Genomic DNA, 20897 nt, shown 5'->3' on the forward strand with positions numbered 1-20897 from the left:
CCTTCCTTGCAGTGGCCTTTGACCCAGTCTCTGCCCATCTAAATCCTACTCATCCAGTCTTCAAGTTCCAGTCCAGCTGATCAGATCTTTGATTTCCCTTGTGGCATTCACTGTCCTTATCATATATTATCTTTAGTACAGTTGTTTGTTTATACAACCTGTGTGCTGCCCTCCACCCCACTTTGTAAGTTCTTGATAAGCATAGTGTTTGCAGACAGGAATGGATCGTTGCTGGTTTTATGGCTCCATATGTGAACTGGAGCTTTAGGATTGTAATTTACAGCCATTGAGTGAGATGCTAGTTATTCATTGTATTGTACTGTGTCTAGTGCAGGGTCGGAGGATCTTCATAAAATAGATTTCATTGAGTGCTTGTCAAATAAGTGAATAGATACATAAAGTTTATTTTGTTCTTCAGATAGGTGAATTATTTTGGCATTTAACTGAACATGTTAGCATGTGCATAGGATTTGGTTTATTCAGAATGCCCCAGGGTCTTTTATGGACGGTTGTGGATTGTGTGTAGCTGCTTAGGTCATGCCATATGCTTAGTTAGAGCTGAGTAAGTTGGAGGTCTTCCTATCAAGCAAATTGGAAAAGTTCTCCAGAGTGTTCCAGGAACTCTTTTGGATTGGAGAAGAAATCAGGTAACAATTTTATGTTGCATTTCATCTCTTGAAGATTCAGGCTACCTCAGGTAATGGAAAGCTCCAGTAGGACAAAAGATAGCTTGTTGCAAAGACCAACTGAATAGTCTTTTTACACACATTCAGCCAGTTGTCAGTTCTTCCTTGATCGAGGCATCATCACTGCTGGCATTCATCTGACACCAGACTAAAAGAATAAAGGAAAAAGATGGGGGGACTTGCGAGGGAATTCCTTCAGCGCTTAAACCAGACTTGTCACGCTGCAGGGGCACAGTGTCCGGTTTTAATAATCTCATATGTCATTTGGAGTTTATTATTAGTAAAATATAAACCTATTTCTCAGATTTTTTTTTTATTTTTGAGAAGATTATGAAATGTCACTTTTGCTCTTCTTTCAGAAAAGCGGTGGAGGGGGTGTTAACTTGCTAAATGTCATTACACTGCTTGTTTTCAGTTTGGATTAATAGCAGGTGGTGGCCATTTTTCAAAGCAAACAGGCTGTCTTTTTAGTTTAGAAAAAAAGCACTGATTCTTTTCTGTATCCTGGAATATTCTGTGCAAGGTGACAAATGGCAAGGATCACAAAACACTTTAAAAAATAGAAACGCTGGGTATATTGTAAATTTTTAAAGCACCAAGGCTGAGCTTTCAGCAAACTATTTCTTTACCAACCTACTCAATAATTACGCATCTCGGTGTTTATGCTTAACATATAGATCTGTTACTTTCAGTGAACATATTCTCATGCAGCCATTTTGATTTGTGGTCTGTAGTATCTTTGCCCATTTTGGCCATGCCCATTTCAGATAGTAAATGCCCCTGGAAAGGAATTGCATCTTAGAAGCTCTGTAGATGATCACGTATGCAAATAGAGCTTTTAAATGTACTTTTTTGGGGGGAGGTGGCGAGGTTGGTGATATTAGGTTTGGAATAAGAATTTTTATTTTTGGGTTCATTTTTCTTATTCACAGGCAGGTTTTTAAGAGTATCTGAGGTACTGTTTAGTATGCCAACGTTAAATGTGAGTCAAGATAACCTGTATTCTATTCTTAACTCATGACTAACTAGCTTCATGATCTTATGAGAGTAGAGCTGTCCCAGAATTAGATCTTTAACACCTGAGGACCTTAGTTTGTAAAGTACATTCCTGCTTCGAATGTATATGATTCTTTCTCCTTTTGTCTGAATGTTTTTGGTAGCTGATAATATGGCATCAAATGTCTTTCACAGTTTGTCATTAAGATCATCATTTTACTGGTACGTGGTTTAAGAGGCTTTAAGAGTGGGGGTCATTTTCCTCTGAGCTGAAGTCTTATCACTTAGCTTCTCAGTCTCAACTGTTGCTAGGAGCTTCCTAGCATCTGATCAGATGATGGATGAGTGAAAATCATACTCACAGGAGGATAATTGTTAATCCGGAAAGATAATATATAGTTAAAATGATAGCCATAACCGTAAAGCAGACAGGATATCATATCAAATAGTTAATAATATTCTGACTTCCCAGCAGGCAAAACCAAATCAAAATCACAAGGTTGCTTTTTATTTTTTGGGTCCAGACCTATGGTGAGGTCTGCTCTATGAGCTCTAGTGGGAAGCGTCAGAAACTGTTTTCATGATACAACTCTTCCGGTTATAGATTTCAGGGAAGTCTCTTGTCTGCAACTGTTTCCTTAACTATAAAAATAAATGAATAAGTAAGCAAATAAACAAAGTGGGTATAGTGAGGCTTTGTAATGTGATTTCATTGCTGTGTTGTGAGGCTTTCCTAATATGATTATGTAGTGTTAGGTCTATAAAAGTGATATAGGATGTTAAAAATTATACCTTGACATTTTGGTTACGTCTGTTTTTGAGTTTTTTGTTAGCAAAGCTCTGGTGAAAGGTGCCCCCCTTGTGCCAAGGAATTTTGGAATTTGTGATTCCAGAGTTCTCTGCTTCATATGGTCCTTCCACACCAGTGTACAAATAAGGGTGAGAACAAAGCCAAGTCTCAGCTCGTTAGGCTTGAGGAGTGAGTCAGAAAGAGGTCTGATTGAGCATGGCCCCTGTGATGGGCATTAATGGTGGTTTCTTAATCCTTCTGCAGTCCAGGAACGGAAGTGGATTATTTACATCCTATCCTGTGTACTCTTTTGCTTTCCAGATGGATGATTCGTGGTTTGGTTTCATTCTCTTCTTTCCATTCCCCTCTAGGACTTCTTTCCCTTCTTGCTATGTTCAGGCCTAAGTTTATCACTAGTTACTCCCACAATCTCATCTCTTCAATCTCTTTTCCTTGCTCAGTTAAACTGGAGACTCCATACAGAGACTAAAGATTTTATGTGTGTATGTACAAATTTATATTGAAGTATAGTTGAGTTACAATATTGTGTAAATTTCAGATTTACAGCACAGTGATTCAGCTATACATGTGTACACTTTTTTTCAGATTCTTTCCCCTTATAGAGGTTATTACATAATATTGAGTGTAGTTCCCTGTGTTATACAGTAGGTCCTTGTTGGTTATCTGTTTTATACATAGTATTGTATATATGTTAGCCTGCTAATTTATCTCTCCCCCGACCCTGCTTTCCCCTTTGGTAACCATGACTTTGTTTTGTCTGTGAGTCTCTTTGTGTTTTGGATGTAAGTTCATTTGTGTCTTTTTTTTCTTTTAGATTCCACATATAAGCGATATCATATGATATTTATCTTTCTGTGTCTGACTTACCTTGCTTAGTATGATGATCTCTAGGTCCATCTGTGTTGCTGCAGATGGCGTGATTTCATTCTTCTTTTTATGGCTGAGTACTATTCCATTGTATATATACACCACATCTTCTTTATTTATTCATCTGTCTACTTCATGTAGAGGCTGAAGATTTTTAAAAGATCCCAAAAGATCCCCTGCCTATCAGGTTTGGGGGAAAATGGGATGTCTTGAAGGGCCAGGCACTCCTTCATACTTTCAGTACCAGTGGCCATTGCTATGGATATTTTAAAATATAATTTTTATCCTTCTAATACTTTTCCAGTTTCATTTTTTCTGGGTATACAGTGGAGTCACGTCTTACTTAAGAATTTAGTTTTACCATCAACCTGTGAGTTTTATTTGCCAGCTATACCTTAATAAAGCTAAAGAAAAAAAATCCACATGTGAAGCAAAGATTCCCTCTGTTCACATTTACTCTTAAGAGTCCAGCATTGCTATCTTTCTCCCATTATTGGGTCAATAGGTTTCTTTGGTTAAGCACCAGATGAAGTGTTGGGTTTCAGTTAAAGATTTTGTGAATGAAAGCTATCTTGAACTGCTAGCATTTCATTCACTGGGAAGAGTTGGGGCATGCGGGAGATGAGACACGCCGAGAGTAGAGCTGGCCCAGGCTTCTGGGGTGGGTGGGATCCTGTACACCACTTAAATTTCTCTCTCTCGCCTCTTTAACCTAAGTAGCTGGAGTTGCATAAGCTAAGTGTGCATGTGATGTAGTTCCACCATAAATGAGATGAGGATGCCCAGTTTTCTGAACATAGTCATTTCTTGGTGGAAAATGAGGGCCAGTGTGATTTGGTTAGCAGCAGAGAATTGAACTTGTTTTAGAAAGTGGCCCATTTGGCCTTCGATCTTACCTCTTTGAATCGACCAGGTGGTGTTAGGTTCAGGAAGCAGCCCAGTGAATGTTGCTGAGTGACAGAGAGCCAGCAGAGTCCCTGTTGCTTCACTGGTAGCTGCAAACCCACCAGGGGTGCCAAGTCAGGCGGAGAGGGAGCGTCGCTGCTGCCGCACAGTGCCTGCCCCTGGCAGCCAGGTGTCACATACACATGGTTGTTCCCAAATGTTATTTAATGTGTACGTGCAGCATCCTGGCCATTTGGCAGCAGAACGTATGCATTTATTGAATTTCCTCTGGCCTAGCTGTAGCATAGATTCAAAATGAATAATTGAAGAAATGTTGTGGTAAATATAATGCATAAAATGCAAATGTTAGAGGGCTCTTAGATATTATCTAGCCCATCCCTTTAAATTTACAAAGAAGAAAACCCCAAAGGTTAATTTGCCCAAATCATGAGTGAGCAGCCAGTCTGGAATTAAAGTTTTAATGGTCTGAAGACTGTTTTATAGCTTTTCCTCCTATACAGAGTTTCTGGATCAAATTGTATGCCATAGGTCCATTTGGATTTACTCCGCCTGGCCTACGCAAGTGAAACAGTTCTAAAGTGAATTATTATACAGCAACAAATATAACCTCATTTTTGTTTGCTGGTTTACTTTCTGTTTGAACTGTAAGTTGAAGTTCGAGACCTGCTCAAAGTTCCTTGTTGTCCTCCTTTGTTTTGTGTTAATTAGCAAATCAGATGACGTGGCAGCCCTAGGAATGTGCCTTTCAGCTCTCTGTCTTTAGGGGAGAACCTGCTCTAGAGGATGCAGTTAGCAGAAAGCTTCAAGCTGCTACAGCAGTGGGATCCGCCGCAGTGATGACTGACAGTACAGGGCATGGGTTCTAGAGCTGGGCCATCCTCCGTGACACAGGATCCCTCTCACGGGCAGTCTCTGCTCTGGGGCTCCACATCGGCCTGGCCAAGGTTTTCTCCGCTGCACTGTTGTTTCCTTCCTTCCTTGTCTCCCATCACAGATGTCAAACGTATAGCACGGTGGAAGGCTCTCCCTGTTTTCTCTTGCCCCCCTCTCCTTTATCCTTCCCCCCAATAAGTCTTTCACTTCTGATTCTATCTCAGCATCTGCATCCCAGAGGAACTGTACTGATGAGCTATGTAGGTGGTTTTGAAGACATTTTAAGGATATTCTGCATTAACTGTTACAGAATATCTTTTAGAAAATCTCTTTATGTTGAGTAGTGTTGAAAATAACTACAAATGTTTGATTAGTCATTTTTGCATTGTCTTCTCTTAAAGTCAAACCAACATGAAATAAGGTCAGAGAGTGATGGGAAGTGCACTGCTGTCAAGAGGCAGGGGTCCCAGAACCCAACTCTCTCTCTGACCTCAAAGAATTCCCTCTGTCCCTCTGTCAACAAGGAACTTGGAGCCTTTTCCTGTAAATGAGCTGGATGATCTCTGGATGCTTTCTTCAGCTCTGAAAGTGAAATAGATTGCAAGAGAAGAGATTGACTCTGGCCAATTGGTTTCAGTAGTGCGAACATAAAATCTAAATTTAAGTTGAACAAATACAAGTTAATTCACAAGTTGTGCAGTAATTGTCTCCATGTTGTTGCTCAGTTTATTTGTCAGATCAGTAACACCAAATACCTTGGCACAGATAGTACATTTTAACTAGCATCTCTGTGGTAGAGTGCTTCTGAGATTTTTAATCTCCATGGTAAAACAAGATTATATGTAAGTGCCTGGAAATGGAAGTATTATTCCCCACAATATGGAATAAGAAGTAGAAGCGTTTTAGTGTAATTGCAACTTAGGTTACATAATTCCCAATGCCTTTCCACTCTGTCCGCTGCGGCCTAGAGTTGAGACAACTCTGCCTTTACTTGTAATGGTAACACTCAATGGCTTATAACACCAGTCTGTTCTGCAGCTGAATTTGATAATAAAAGCCCCTTCCTGCTCTCAGTCCTTGTAAGTCACACAGTCGTTTTATTGAATCTGGCCTTTTATACCACATTTTCCTCTTTCAGTTATAATTCTTATCCTTAAAGTTTCTGAACTTACTAACAATTCTGTGACAGAGTCCTTATTTATTTTATAGAACTTGGGCTTCTGGAACTTTGTTTTCTATGCAGTTACTGAAATTCATCACACGCAGTCTTTTAGACATGCTGCATGTCACTTGGTCTTCTACAGTCATATAGGAGCTAAAGCTAATGTCATTAGAGAAGAAAAAAACTGCGAATTTGAGAACTCAGAAACCCTAACAGTTCATTTCTCTTTTGATTCAGCATTCATTTACTGTTTCTTATGTGCTGGGTATTGTGATGGGTGTTCTCTTTTTAAATGGCTGTTGGGAGAGGAGCACGGAATATATGACACTGAGCTGATGAGGTGATATGTTTCAGCACCTTTCATGTTGAAATTTCATGTTGAACTATCACGCTGCTTTGTAACATGAAACTTGTAAATTATAATGGACTCATAACATGCCTTTTCTTGGAAATGCTCTATAAAATATTTAACAACAGTCCTGGCATTGTCACTGCCCAAGCAGAACAAATGTGAAACAGCCAGTGCCAGGCTTGTCAGTGCTGCCTGAATTGAACATGGATTCAAAATCTTATATGTTATATGGGCATTGATTCTGTTTTTACAGAGAGCCATACAAAAGATAGGACTTACGTACCTGTTTTGTGCTTTTCCTATTTAGTTCAAAAAGAATGAATTAAAACTTCCAGTTTCTTCTCTCACTGGGATGTGATTAATTACCTTACATACATGTGAGCCACTCTCACTGCTTTTCTGCATTATACCTTTGCAGGGAGCCCTGCAACCAGGTTATAATGTGAGCAGGTCTCCAGCCCGGCAGACATTTACTCAGCAGACATTTATTAGCATGCAGGTACAGAATGGTTCATACAGCGTGTCCTGAAAAACTCAATCAAGTCCCAGTTGTCTGTTCTGTTAAGTGCTCTTTGCAGGGAAGGGTCACCTGAGGCAGATGAGGCTGCTTATATTTGGCCTCAGACAACCAGCAGTCCTCTTAAACCAGTGGTTCTCAACAGGGAGAAGTTTTCCCTCCCGGGGGACATGTGGCAAAGTCTAGAAACATTTTCGTTTCCACAGCTTGGGAGGCAGGGGGTGCTACTGGTGTCAAAGAGGCCGGGTATGCTGCTAAACGTTCTGCGACGCACAGGACAGCTCTCCACAACGAGTGATCTGGCCCAGAATGTTCATAGAGCCAAAGGTGAGAATCTCCGCCCTAAACCAATGGCTGGACACAGGACTGTTTAGAGATCAAGCCTGAGGCACCATCACTAACGTGAAAGCTTCTGGCCTCGTTCTCATAACCTTGAATATTCTCAGAACTTGTTCACACAGCAGATGTAGAAGTTACCTTTATAATATGTTAGCTAACCCTTATATCTTTTCCATAGTTTTCATTTTACTGATAGAACATATAACTTTTATCATGCTTATTAGTAAATGAACCGTTTTCACTAATAAAATCTTACTTTCAACAGTCACTGTGCTAACTAGGAAAACATCACTGTTGATCAAGACATGGGTGAGTGAAGCCCTGGTTGTAGCGACGTCTACTTTTTGAGATTCCAAATTTGAGTTTTCAATAAGAATACTTGCTGATCACTCTGGATTGTGCATTCTTGGCTCGTGCTGGCAGCGCCTAGCTCAGAGCTTTATCTGAGTAACGGGCACACACAGCATCACGCTGGGTGTGCTGTGGTACTTTGGAGTAAACCTCACATGCTATGACAGATTCGTTCCCCAGAAGCTGTTGTCCTGCCTCCCACAAACTCTTTCCTCAGCGCACTGAATTTCATTTTGGCTCCCCTGTCCTGAGTGTTCCCTTGTGGAAGATGGAGGAGTAAATCTCTTTTCTTGTCTTCAAGAGTCTAAAGTTGAGGACAGGAGCAGTGGGAAAGTAAACATGAATAACACAAGACAAAGTCAAAACAGATACCCTAAGAGACACGTGGAAGGTTGTATTAGGTGTAAAAGTGTGAGAGGCAGCAGGGGTATGACATGCCAAGAACCACATGAAGGAGGAACGTTCAGAAGGAGTTTTGGAACTGGAAGAGAGGTCTGTACTGGGTCGGTGCATGGTCACCTGGTGATTTAGCAGAGCTAGAATGGGCATCCAGGTCTCCAGACTCCCCACCAAGTGGATTTCCGAGTATGTCACAGTGCTGGTAAGTTCTGAATTACACTGGAAAGCTGTAGAAGTAAATATGTGGTTTAAAAATGTTTTCCCTCTTTAAAGCTATAGAGGAAAGCTTGTAAAAACTGTTTCTGATTTCATCTAGCACTTAATTTGCTGCTTTTGTCAAGTAGCACAGTCTGCACCAATGTTACGAGAGAAGTACTGGAAACATTTAAAGCAAAGTACCCCAGGTCGCTTTCTGCTCTAAAATGTATGTACCTGACAACCTCCTCACTTCATTGTTGGTTTACTTTTTAATTTGAAAGACCACTTATCTTTGTGCTCTCTTTTCAAGAGAATAGGCAGACATGCCCTCAGATGTCAGGGGGCATATTCAGTAGGCTGTTTTCAGTAAGTTATCAATATGAAAAAGCTGACATGTAGACTAGGGTCTTGAAGCTCTTTTTGGGAACACAAAACAAATTGAATCAAATCCTGGGGGCTTGATTGTGACTTTTCACAGTTCGGATCAAGAAGTCTTTTGGAAGAGTCATCTTTATAGTTCATCTCTTGGTCTGTATTCAACTTCCATCACGTCTTACTGTGTTAGTGGACATAACATTTCAGGCTGGGGTTTGCTCATAGCTTGTGTTTAATGCCTCTAAGTAGTCATTGAAAACTCTGCTAAAGTTGATAATAGGTTGGGCATTGTTCAGGTTCACGTAGATGAGTTACGCTTTTGAAGGTCACCTTCTGGTGTGGTTTGGAAAACACTGCTTTGCGTATAACTCTTTGTTTATTAATGCTGCTTGATAAAGGCTCAGTGAACCCTATTTAATTTCTCATTTGTAACAAAAGGTTAGTATTCAGCTAATTGAATACGTGCCCACTTTATTTTATTACAGCTAATTGATATTCAGTGATCATGTTCTGTAGCTTCTAAATGTGATACTACCTTATAAGTTTATGGTTCAGCTCCTTTGGATATTTCCAATCTTTCTCTCTGTTACATGTCAGCATGTAATTTTATTTTCCTGTATATTGTGCTTTATATGTAGTTCTGACACAGAATTAAAGCTCTTTTCCTAGCTATTATTTGCCTATGTGAGTTGATAGATGTATAGGTTGATTTTGCCTACCACAGATTATCCATATGGTTGTGAAAGATGAAATCTCTCCCAGTTATTATATGTGTGTTTCAGATTTGTTACAGGATTTAGAACGATAGGAAATGTAGTTACAGGGATTTCCTACTTAGATTGATTTAGAGTTGTTACGTTTTCTCAATCTCAGTAATTTCTGGCTTCGCAATGTCATCCCATGGAACACTGAGCTGATACCTGCTCTTGTTTTCTACTTTGAGCTATTAAAATTGAACATTGGCATTTCAAGGAACTTTGTTATTTAAAATGTACAAGCTTTCCAATCTTGAGAAGGAAATACGGAGTTGGTGGAATTAGGCTTCCTGACTTCAAACTATACTACAAGGCCACAGAGATCAAGACAGTATGGTACTGGCACAAAAATAGAAAGGAAGACCAATGGAACAGAATAGAGAACCCAGAGGTAAACCCAAGCACATATGGGCACCTTATCTTTGACAAAGGAGGCACAAATATACAATGGAAAAAAGACAGCCTCTTCAAGAAGTGGTGCTGGGAAAATTGGACAGCAACATGTATAAGAATGAAATTAGAATGCTTCCTAACACCATACACAAAAATAAACTCAAAATGGATTAAAGACCTAAATGTGAGGCCAGACACTATCAAACTCCTAGAGGAAAACATAGGCAGAACACTCTATGACATACATCAAAGCAACATCCTTTTTGACCCGCCTCTGAGAATGATGGAAATAAAATCAAGAATAAACAAATGGGACCTAAGGAAACGTAAAAGCTTTTGCACAGTGAAAGAAACCATAAACAAGACAAGAAGACAACCCTCAGAATGGGAGAAAATACTTGCCAGTGAAGCAATGGACAAAGAATTAATCTCCAAAATATACAAGCAGCTCATGCAGCTTAATACCAAAAAAGTAAATAACCCAATCCACAAGTGCGCGGAAGACCTAAATAGACATTTCTCCAAAGAAGACATACAGATGGCCAACACACACATGAAAAGATGCTCAACATCACCAATCATTAGAGAAATGAAAGTCAAAGCCACAATGAGGTATCACCTCACACCGATCAGAATGGCCATCATCACAAAATCTGGAAACAGTAAATGTTGGAGAGGGTGTGGAGAAAAGGGAACTCTCCTGCACTTTTGGTGGGAATGTAAGTTGGTACAGCCACTATGGAAAACAGTTTGGAGGTTCCTTAAAAAACTACAAATGGAACTACCATCTGACCCAGTAATCCCACTCCTGGGAATATACCCAGAGAAAACCATAATCCAAAAAGAAACATGTACCGTAATGTTCATTGCAGCACTATTTACAATAGCCAGGACATGGAAGCAACCTAAATGCCCATCAACAGATGAATGGATAAAGAAGATGTGGCACATATATGCAATGGAATATTACTCAGCCATAAAAAGGAATGAAATGGAGTTATATGTCATGAGGTGGATAGACCTAGAGACTGTCATACAGAGCGAAGTAAGCCAGAAAGAGACAAACAAATACTGTATGCTAACTCATATATGTGGAATCTGAAGAAATGGTACTGATGAACCCAGTGACAGGACAAGAGTGGAGATGCGGATGTAGAGAATGGACTTGAGGACACGGGGCTGGGGTAGGGGGAGAAGGGGAAGCTGGGATGATGTGAAAGAGTGGTGTAGACAGAAATACACTACCAACTGTAAAATAGATAGCTAGTGGGAAGTTGCTGTATAACAAAGGGAGATCAACTTGATGATGGGTGATGCTTTAGAGGGCCAGGACAGGGAGGGTGGGAGGGAGTCACGGGAGGGAGGGGATATGGGAATATATGTATAAATACAGTTGATTCACTGTGGTGTACCTAAAAAACTGGTATAAGAGTGTAAAGCAATTATATTCCAATAAAGAGCTTAAAAAAACAATAAAGTGTACAAGCTTTCCTGTAGCACAGAATCTTCCTTAAGTGTCTTGTACTTGATGTGTGACTTAATAGCACTACCTCTGAGCTAAGTGATTATGATGTCACTGTGTTCCCAGTGCTGTGCACCCTGTGCGTGTCTCAGCCCCTGGGAGCAGCCAGGCATAAGAGGGCTGAGCTGCCATGCCCAAAAGTTGTCACTATGAAGATTTCTCTAGGAACATACATGGAAAGGTACGTGGAAAGCTACCTTTGTGTCATAGACGTAATGCCAGTTTTTACTTCTCTTATTATATCCTTTGTCATAAATACCTTCAGGTTTCTTTTGAAAAGAGGCAAGTCTTTAAGGAAATAAATCCGTGTATACTTCATTTTGAATCTGGCTATCAACACTGAGAGAAAACATCAAAATGTTTATGTGTTGGGTTTCTTAAAACTTGATTTCCTTATTTTCTTTCTCTTGTATATGGTATGCTCTAGTTTTCCATAATGATCCGCTTAGGCACTTTCTGTCATGTTTTCAAGCCCAATCACATTATCCCAAATCCAACAGGATCTGAAAACTAATCAGTACACAATGCTTCTTGAGGAAGAATAGCAAACTTTTTATATCCATTTTCCCCCCTAAGAAACGATTCCACTATAACAATGAATAATGTAATTCTTTGTTTTCCTTTGTTCGTTTACATTGATTCCATATCTGTTAGACAGTTATACATAGACGTTTTATTCCTTGCAGTTGCTTTACCACTTCTTCTTAAGTTGCATGTGACTCTCCATCCTTGGCAGCTATTATCTTAGTCAGTGTATCCCAGGCTTATTTAAGTTTCCGGATTCATATTGTGTGACTTTCCCTCCCAGGCTCGCATTAACTGTTTCAAAGCAATGTGCCATTGAGGTGCTGTGGCCATGTTTCTTGCTCTGTTATTCTCCCCATTGGATCTCAGACTATTGATTCTATTGGCAGTCTAGGGAGAGATTTGTGATGTTAGCCTCTGGTTGGGTGTTTTCAAGTCTTTGGAGGTAGTTCCTCTTTAGTGTGCATATCTGACCTTTTGGCATGTTGCTTTAAAAAATTCCAAGGATTGCATCTTGGAGAAGGGAATGTGGATATTTCTGCATATTTAGGTTGTAATCAGCCTCTCTAAATTTAGTAGTTGGTATGGTCTGTATTAGGCTGAAGCAGTATACTTGTGGTATTGAGTTCTGTGTTTTCTAAATAGCCATAATAGAATATCTATTCCGTTTTCTTTGCTTAAAAAAAAGAAATCTCACTGTGCAACTATATGTGAACAAAAGCCACATTATTTAGTGAAAATGCTTTAAGAACCATAGTGGGTAATGTCACGCATTGAATGGGGGAGAAAATCAAGTGCTTAATACATTAAGCATTTAGTAGGTAAAATAATTTCCCTGCTATAAATAATCGTTCAAGTTGTTAAATTTGTTTGGTTGTTAATATAATCGCTTAATCGCTCACTGTTGTAGATTTTGTACCATGTTATGTTTCCATCTGATAGTCAAGGATAAATGCATGTGGTATTAATGTGTTTTTAAAATATTAATTAATTTATTCATTCATTGGCTACATTGGGTCTTCATTGCTGTGCACGGCCTTTCTCTAGTTTTGGTTGGGGGCCTACTCTTCGTAGTGGTGCGCAGTCTTCTCATTGCAGTGGCTTCTCTTGTTGTGGAGCACGGGCTCTAGGTGCGTGCGCTTCAGTAGTTGCAGCACACAGGCTCAGTAGTTGTGGCTCACAGGCTCTAGAGCTCAGGCTCAGTAGTTGTGGCACAAGGTCTTAGTTGCTCTGCGGCATGTGGGATCTTCCCGGACCAGGGCTCGAACCCGTTTCCCCTGCATTGGCAGGCGGATTCTTAACCACTGAGCCACCAGGGAAGTCCCGGTATTAATGTTTAAAAAAGTTTTTTGATTAAAGAAGTATAACTTTGTTATAGAAATTTTGGAAAATAGAGAATAGTCTAAGAAAACTATCCTGCTACGCATATCGTATCCACTGTTAGCATCTTAGCATACATTACACTTTATGTCTGCATAACTGGATGCTCAGCTTTCCCTGTCCTTCCCTTCTGTCCCCCACCCCTGTTTCTTAACCAAAAGTAGGAACTCAGTGTACATGGTAATTGGTGACCATTCTCCCTCCCCCTTTAATATTTTGAGTTAAAAAATAAATTATTGTACTAAAACATTTTTTAATGGCTCTCAGTGTTTGCTCATTATGGCCAGACTGAAATCTTTATAATAAATATCCTGTTGTGGGACCATATCTTATTTACACAAACCTCTGTTGTTCCCCACTTTTTGTTGCTTTAAGTAAAATAATGTTGGATGCATTTTCTTAGATATAGATTTTTGTGTGCTTTTGTTAGTATTTCCTGGGATTAAATGCCTAGAAGTGAAATTGGCTAACTGCTAAGCAGATTAACAGTAGTAAAGATATATACACACAATATATCCATATATTTATATAGTTATTTTCATAATTTTAATATGCTTTGTTTGGATCAACTTAAAATTTTTATATAGTTAAATTCATTCTTTGTGATATGCAGTTGAGTTTTGACAAACGCATACACTTGTCTAACCACCACCATAATCAAGAAACAGAATAGTTCCTTTACCTCAAAAAATTCCCTCCTTTGTCTTTTAACTACAAAGTGTGTTTATTTTTAATATGGAAAATATAAAGAAAGAAAAGTAGAAACTGTAAGTCTACCACCTGCCGTAACCTCTGTTGACATTATGTTGACTATCCTTTTGGTCTTTTATTTTTCCCTTCTTCCATGCAGGAAAAGAGATCATACTGTCCTTTCTGTTTATAGTCTTTTTCTTTTTTACTTAGTATATTTTGAGTATATTTTAATTTAACCATTATTGGTTTTTGTTTTTGTTTCTTTGCAATTCTAAATAATCTTACCATGAATATCTTTGCATATTGCCATAATTACTTACATCCTAAAAGTAGAGTGTTTAGATCTCAGTGCATATGTACAGTTTTCAGACTTCTCTACATTTTGTCAAATTGGTTTTTAACATACTTGTGCCAGTTTACATTCTGGCAGACAGTGTCTTGAAGAGCACGTTTTTCCTGTATCCTGGGCAATATTATCTTTATTTTATATTTTTAAATTTGATAGATGAATTATGGAATTCTGTTATTTTAATTTTCATTTTTTGATTTCTTGTGGGGTTCGGTTTTTTAAAATGTGCTTATTATTTACATTTTTGTGTGACTTGCCAGTTTGTATCATTTACATGATTTTCTCTTGGCTCTTTTGGGGGCTGGGGTGGGGTGGAGTGGAGGGCTTAATTTTTAAGTGCTCTCTGTATGTTAGTAACACTGATTTCACAGTTAGGGAATTGATATTTCTTTGTCATTTGCTTATTCTTTATTTAATGTTTTTTATTTAATGGAGGTTCTCATAAATCCATCCTTTCGCATTTCCTTTGTATTTTGGGGGTATGCATTGAATTTAGAAAGGTCTTTCTCTTTAGATCATATAGTCTTGCATGTTTTCTTCACAGTTAGCTTTATCAAAAATTGTTTCTCTATTTACTTTTTCGTTTATATTCGTGACAGACTAGTGAGGTTTTACTGTGTTGTATCAAGGAGCCATAAATTATGTTCTTGCATATATGTGTGTTTGTATCTAATTTCAATATTTTGTTTTTTAATTATTCGTATGCTTCCAAGCAGCATGAACTTTTCGTTGAAATCTTCTGTTCAAACTGTAATAGCACAATCACGTTTAAATATGTGCCAAATTAAGCAAGTCCTCTTATTTTTTTCCTCATTGCCTTCTTTGGTTTGTGTTTTAGATATTATCCATCAGGTTTCTTGGTTGACATCAGGGGGGAAATGATCCTTATACTGTTAAATAACTGTTGCTTTGTTTTTAACATGCTGCAGGATATTGAAGTCAAAGTAAGTAGCAAAACAGTGACCCACAACAAACGTGCAAATGCGTTCACCTAAATTAAGCATATAGTGACCGTCACCCTTACACAGGTTGAGCCAGGTGACCCTTGATCGTGTTGCAAAGAAAATAAGGCACAAGAATAGGAATGCCAAAATGTATACTTTTGTTATTTCTTAAAATTCCTAGTCAGGCATGTATTCAACATTCATTGAACAAAAAATATGTTAAAAACGTTCCTAGCAGGCTGAGAGGTCTGTTCTCTCAGAGATAAAGGTCACTTAAACATAATAAAAATAGAAACAGCAGTTTAAGAAATGCATCTCTTCATTCTTTCGCCCCCATAAGCTGAAGGTGCGCATGTATTGATGTGACTTACATACATCAGGAAGTGATGACCACAGTAGGTGTAGTGAGCATCTGTCATCTCATACAGGCACAGCATTAAACAAGTAGAAAACAAAGTTTCTCCTTATGAACTCACAGGATTTATACCCTCTTATTACGAACTTTCATTCATAAGGTAGAGCAGTATTCATTATCTTACGCTGGACATTACATTCCTAATATTATTTTATCTTATAATTGGATATTTATGCCCTTTGGCTACCTTCATCTAACCCACCCCCCATCCCCCGAGCCCGGGTCTCTGGTAGCCAAAATATGATCTCTTTTTTCTGTGAGTGTTTTTGTTTGTTTGTTTTTGAAGTATAATTGACCTGCAACACTATGGTAGTTCCTGGTGCACCCCACAGTGATTCGGTCTTTCTGCATATTACAGTGTGATCACCGTGCTCAATCTAGTTGCCGTCTGTCACCGTACAAAGATATACATAGTTATAGACCACATTCCCCACACTGTGCATTTCACATTTGTGAGTCATTTATTTTGTAACTGAAAGTTGGTACCTCTTAATTGCCCTCACCTATTTCTCTCCTCCCCCACACCCCTCCCCTCTGACAACTACCTGTTTCTTCTTTGTATCTATGACTCTCTTTCTGTTTGGTTAGGTTTGTTCATTTGTCTTGTTTAGAGTCCACATATAAGTGAAATTATACAGTGTTTGTCTTTCTCTGTCCACCTTATTTTACCTATCATAATACCCTCAAGTTCCATCCATGTTGTCCCAAATGGTAAGATTTCAAAGAAATGCATTTTTAAATTTAGCTTGAAAAACATCCATAAGTGAGCATCTTTATCATTATTTTTTCAAGAAAAAATATTTTACTGCTTGATTTTTAATTTTGTAAAAAACGATCTTATAAATTAGTAGTGGGATAACTAAGAGATTTAAAATTACTTTTATTATTTTATTATTAATTATTTAAAATTATTCAAATAAACAGTTACAATAGTTTTTTCCCTTTTGGGCAAAGACAACTACTTCATTGAAAAGGAAGTAATATGTGTTTATATGCTGGTTTCACTGGGTGATTTAAGGGTTCTCAGACATAAGGTTTATGTACAAAATGTTATATATAGGCATTTTTTGTTGTTCAAGAAAGAAGGTTAGTAACCATGTGTCTTATGGCTGGAATAAAATTGAAGTTTTATTGTGCAAAATATGAATCCTTGAAATTACTCTTTGAAAGAGAAGTTAAATAAAACTGTGCTGTGTTCTGACATTATCAAAAACATTTGGACAAAGTAGGACACAGCTGTTACAGTAAAAAAAAATACAATGCAGACTCATTCTTTACATTTAAATACAGCAATCATCATCTTATTAGTGTTTTTTCTATGGCAGAGACCTAATAGATTGCAAAAAATCTTCATCTTTGTATACTTACTTCTAATGCAATTTATACTTGACTTCTGCTTTGCTGTTACTGCTTTTTCTTGATATAGTATATTCTTCATTTCCTTTTTTAGGCTAAGCAGCTGGAAGAGAAGGATCGGGTGATAAAGAAGCAGGATGCATTCTACAAAGAGCAGCTGGCTAGACTGGAGGAGAGGGTATGACTGCTTCTTGTCAGTAATTCTCTTCTCTTACCACATCTGCAGCATTCCCATGTATATATTTAAAAACCAATACGTTAGAACTGTAACTGCTTTTCCTAGCTAAAAAGTGGCCAGGAAATGAAGAAGCCAAGCAGGCTGGTCATTCTTGAAGATAATGTCATTTCTATGTACTTTGGTAGTTTTGTGTATCGTGTTATTGGTTCACTGATGCGTTTTTATTACTCAGGAACTCCCTCCAAATATTTTTTCCTATATGTTTAGAAACTGCATTGTCTTCCAGGTCAAACAGTAGAGTGCTACTCTTGGCTCTCCCAAACATTGGCTAAACTTGAGCATGTTCTTAAAAATGGTAGTGTGTTAAAGGGTAAATTGTCTTTGTGGAAGCTCAGTTTCACTGCACTTGTGGCCAAGAAATGAATGTCTTTTTGAAAACTGGTGGACAGTCAATTGTATCTCAATAAATTAAGTTTAAAAAAAAACAAAAAAAACCACAAACCCACTGGTGGACAGGAGCCAAAGAGTAGGCCTCAGGAGAAGAGTTAAGACAAGGAGTGGAGGAAGTACCTCTGGTTTACATGACCCTAGAATTCGACGGAGATGCAAAGAAGGAAAGTTTTTGAGGTGATTAACCGGGACCTGCTTTTTCCCCCACCCAGTGATATTTTTCTTTGGCTTCAAGTATTACTATGCTAAGTATCTTTTGAAGTCCTCATCGATTACTGTTAGGTATAAGAAAAGGCAGTGATAAATATTTACCCATCTCTCATAAATCCACGAATTTGACAGAGGTATTCTGTGATGGGTATGTATGAGGCACTGAGAGGATTTGCTCTTGGCTGATTAAACCGTCTGCTCAGCAGCTAACTATTGTTTCTAGCCTAAGGTTAGACCAACCCAGGGAAGGTCACGTGGATATGGTATGCTGATACCAAATCATTGTCACAAATGTCTTCTTAAAACACACAAACACACATCTTTTCTGTTTTGAAGATGAGGATGGAAAGTAGTTATTTAGGAATTTTAACTGAAAGCAGAGAAGGTGAGTGAACTTAGAATGCTGAGGTGGAATAATCATACTATTATTAGTTAATACTTAACTCAGTATTTAAGAACATATGCTGGAAAGAATGGTGGACTAGGAGACAGATGGCATGGCTTTTTCATCTAGTTATTTGACAATTTACCTAATGTCTTGTGATCTGTAGTTCTTCATCTGTAAAGTGGGGATAATACTCTGGTCCTTACTCGTCTTTGTGTTATTGGAGGGACAAGATAAAATGATATATTTAAAAGCCCCCTGAGAACTGGAAAGAGTTTAGCAAATATAAGCTATTGCCTTTAAAGAATATTTACTTATCATTGTGTGCAAGATACTAAAAATCATAAAATTACTTTAGTATTATTCAACTTCCTGGTGTCTTCTGCCAATTTCTGTAATATCTTGCTTTTGTTTATTACTGCCATTCCTAAAGTACCTAAGGTGAATTTTATCCAATTGGATTTCATCTAGGAATATTTGAGAGATATTTAGGTGTCCAAAGGTGAAGCATTTTCTAAGGCTTAATGCAAAAGAATGTAAAGTGATGAAAAGTGGAAAGTGATGAAAGTGAAAAGTACAGTGTTTAATCATTTCTATTAGAAATTCTGTACAGTTTGTGTTAAAAGATGTAAAGTGCTGAATCCAATAGTGGATAATGTAAGGAAAAAAAATGGTTGTTGTATTATAACTTGCATAATCATCTAACTTACTATGAAATCCAGGTTCCTGTTTAAAATTCAAGTTTAAAAGTGGATATAAGTACATATCTTTCTCTATTTTAACGAAATGAACTGAGGAAACCATACCCTGAATACTAGGTGGTATATTAATGAAGAGGGGACATTCAGTCCTTTACAGAGTCATTACAGGGATGATTTCTAAGACTGTACAGTCTGGATGGAGCTTTCTGCTCCCAGGTGTTTATATTGGCTGGTTGACCAGGCGTCTGAGATCATTTTCTCCTTTCACTAAGTTGGGAGGAGTAATAAGTGTAATTTAACTGGACACCAACTTCACCCTTCTCAGAACCAGTATGCAAAAGCAGCACCTCTTTACTGAGAAAGAAGGTCAAAGCCATTTGAAGGTTTTTGAGTCCCTGTTAACGTCGCAAATGTTGCCAGCTTCATCAAACAACGTTGACATGAATGTGAGGTAAACGTTTGTAGTTTAAGAATGTGCGAGGCGTTGTGTGTAGGTATGCCCTAACTGAAAGAAGCTTGAGTATCAGTTCCTGGTGGTTGATGTAAGAGGCTTGTGAGTATTAATTCCTGATGGGTCATTTGATGAAAGAAAGCCCAGGGCAGCTTTCAAAGAAAAGTTTCTTAAATGTTTTTAAGAAGCCTTTGCCAGTTCCTCAGGGAATTCTCCATAATGCTTTGTATACCTCTCTTAATATGCCACATTTATGATAGTTGTGTTTGTCTTGTAAACTCCTTGAAGATAAAAGTCATTTTCTTATTTCTGTATTTTCCACAACTCATATAGTAGGCATGCAGTGACTGAATCCTACATTTACTAAGCTTATGCCGTAAACTTAGGTCCAAGCAATTAGTGTACAGTTCTTAAGTAGTCACAAAGTATTTAGTATCTTCATTAGTTATTTAACTTAATAATCTATATCTTTTCTATGAGAAAATCAAGTGTAACTTTGAATATCTGGATATTTGTAGCATCCTCATCCTAGTAGCTAACAATAACATTTTTGAGTATTCACGTTGTGCTGGGCCTATGGCATGGATTGTGTCATTTTATTCTCATAAGCAACCCTATGAGGCTTTCAACCCTGTTGTTTAGATCAAGGTCCTAAGACTTCAAGTAACTTGCCCAAGAATACACAGACAGAACGTGGTCCAACACCTGAGCTTTTAGCCATTGTCCAGTACCATCTTTAATGTTTGTCAGTTGTGCACTTAAGAAGTCAAATCCTGCTCATGGCCTTGTTAGTTCTTTTGTTAGTAAATTAACTCCTGGCTTCTAATACAACGTTTTAGGTCCTGATGTTACAGCTTGGTCAGTGCTACTTCATAACCTGAAAATGTTAAGCACTCACAGTGCATAATTTTCTCCCCAGGATTTGGCACTTCCTGGGAAAATTTGACCAAAAGGGAGTAAACAAGGTCTTCTTACTTAGCAACTGCAGCATGATACCCCAAGAGTTACTATAGTATCTAGTTTAGCTGCTTTTACTTTGAAGTAAGAAACTCGTAGTCACTCAGCAGTTTGGAAATGTCTTTGAGACATTCAGTCATTCGTATGTTCACAGTGTTGCTACAGGATGGTCATCTCATTCCTTCCTTAGAAAGGACATGAACTTTCTATAACTCTTTATCAATTGTTTTGATAGTTATTTCATTAGAGTCTGGAACATCCATCGCCTGGCTGTTCCTCAGGAAAATGTGTACTTTCCCGTAGTCTGTTAGCCCTCTGAAAGGGAATCGAGAGGCAGGACTAAGGCCATATTATAACAGGGCAGAGTCCAGATTCTCCCAGGAACTTCTAGGAAGAAGGAC

General features: G+C 38.2%; 1 protein-coding gene across 3 annotated transcripts in view; it reads left to right on the forward strand.

Moving 5' to 3' along the window:
* Nucleotides 1-20897, forward strand: part of CHCHD3 (coiled-coil-helix-coiled-coil-helix domain containing 3) — a 286088-nt gene that overhangs the window by 170696 nt on the left and 94495 nt on the right. For all 3 annotated transcript variants that reach the window (XM_057731058.1, XM_057731061.1, XM_057731060.1), the window contains exon 5: nt 17259-17342. In XM_057731058.1, coding sequence (XP_057587041.1) covers nt 17259-17342 — 84 coding nt within the window. The remainder of the gene's footprint in view (nt 1-17258; nt 17343-20897) is intronic.

This window comes from Hippopotamus amphibius, chromosome 4 (assembly GCF_030028045.1).
Source record: "Hippopotamus amphibius kiboko isolate mHipAmp2 chromosome 4, mHipAmp2.hap2, whole genome shotgun sequence".
Classification (NCBI taxonomy): domain Eukaryota; kingdom Metazoa; phylum Chordata; class Mammalia; order Artiodactyla; family Hippopotamidae; genus Hippopotamus; species Hippopotamus amphibius.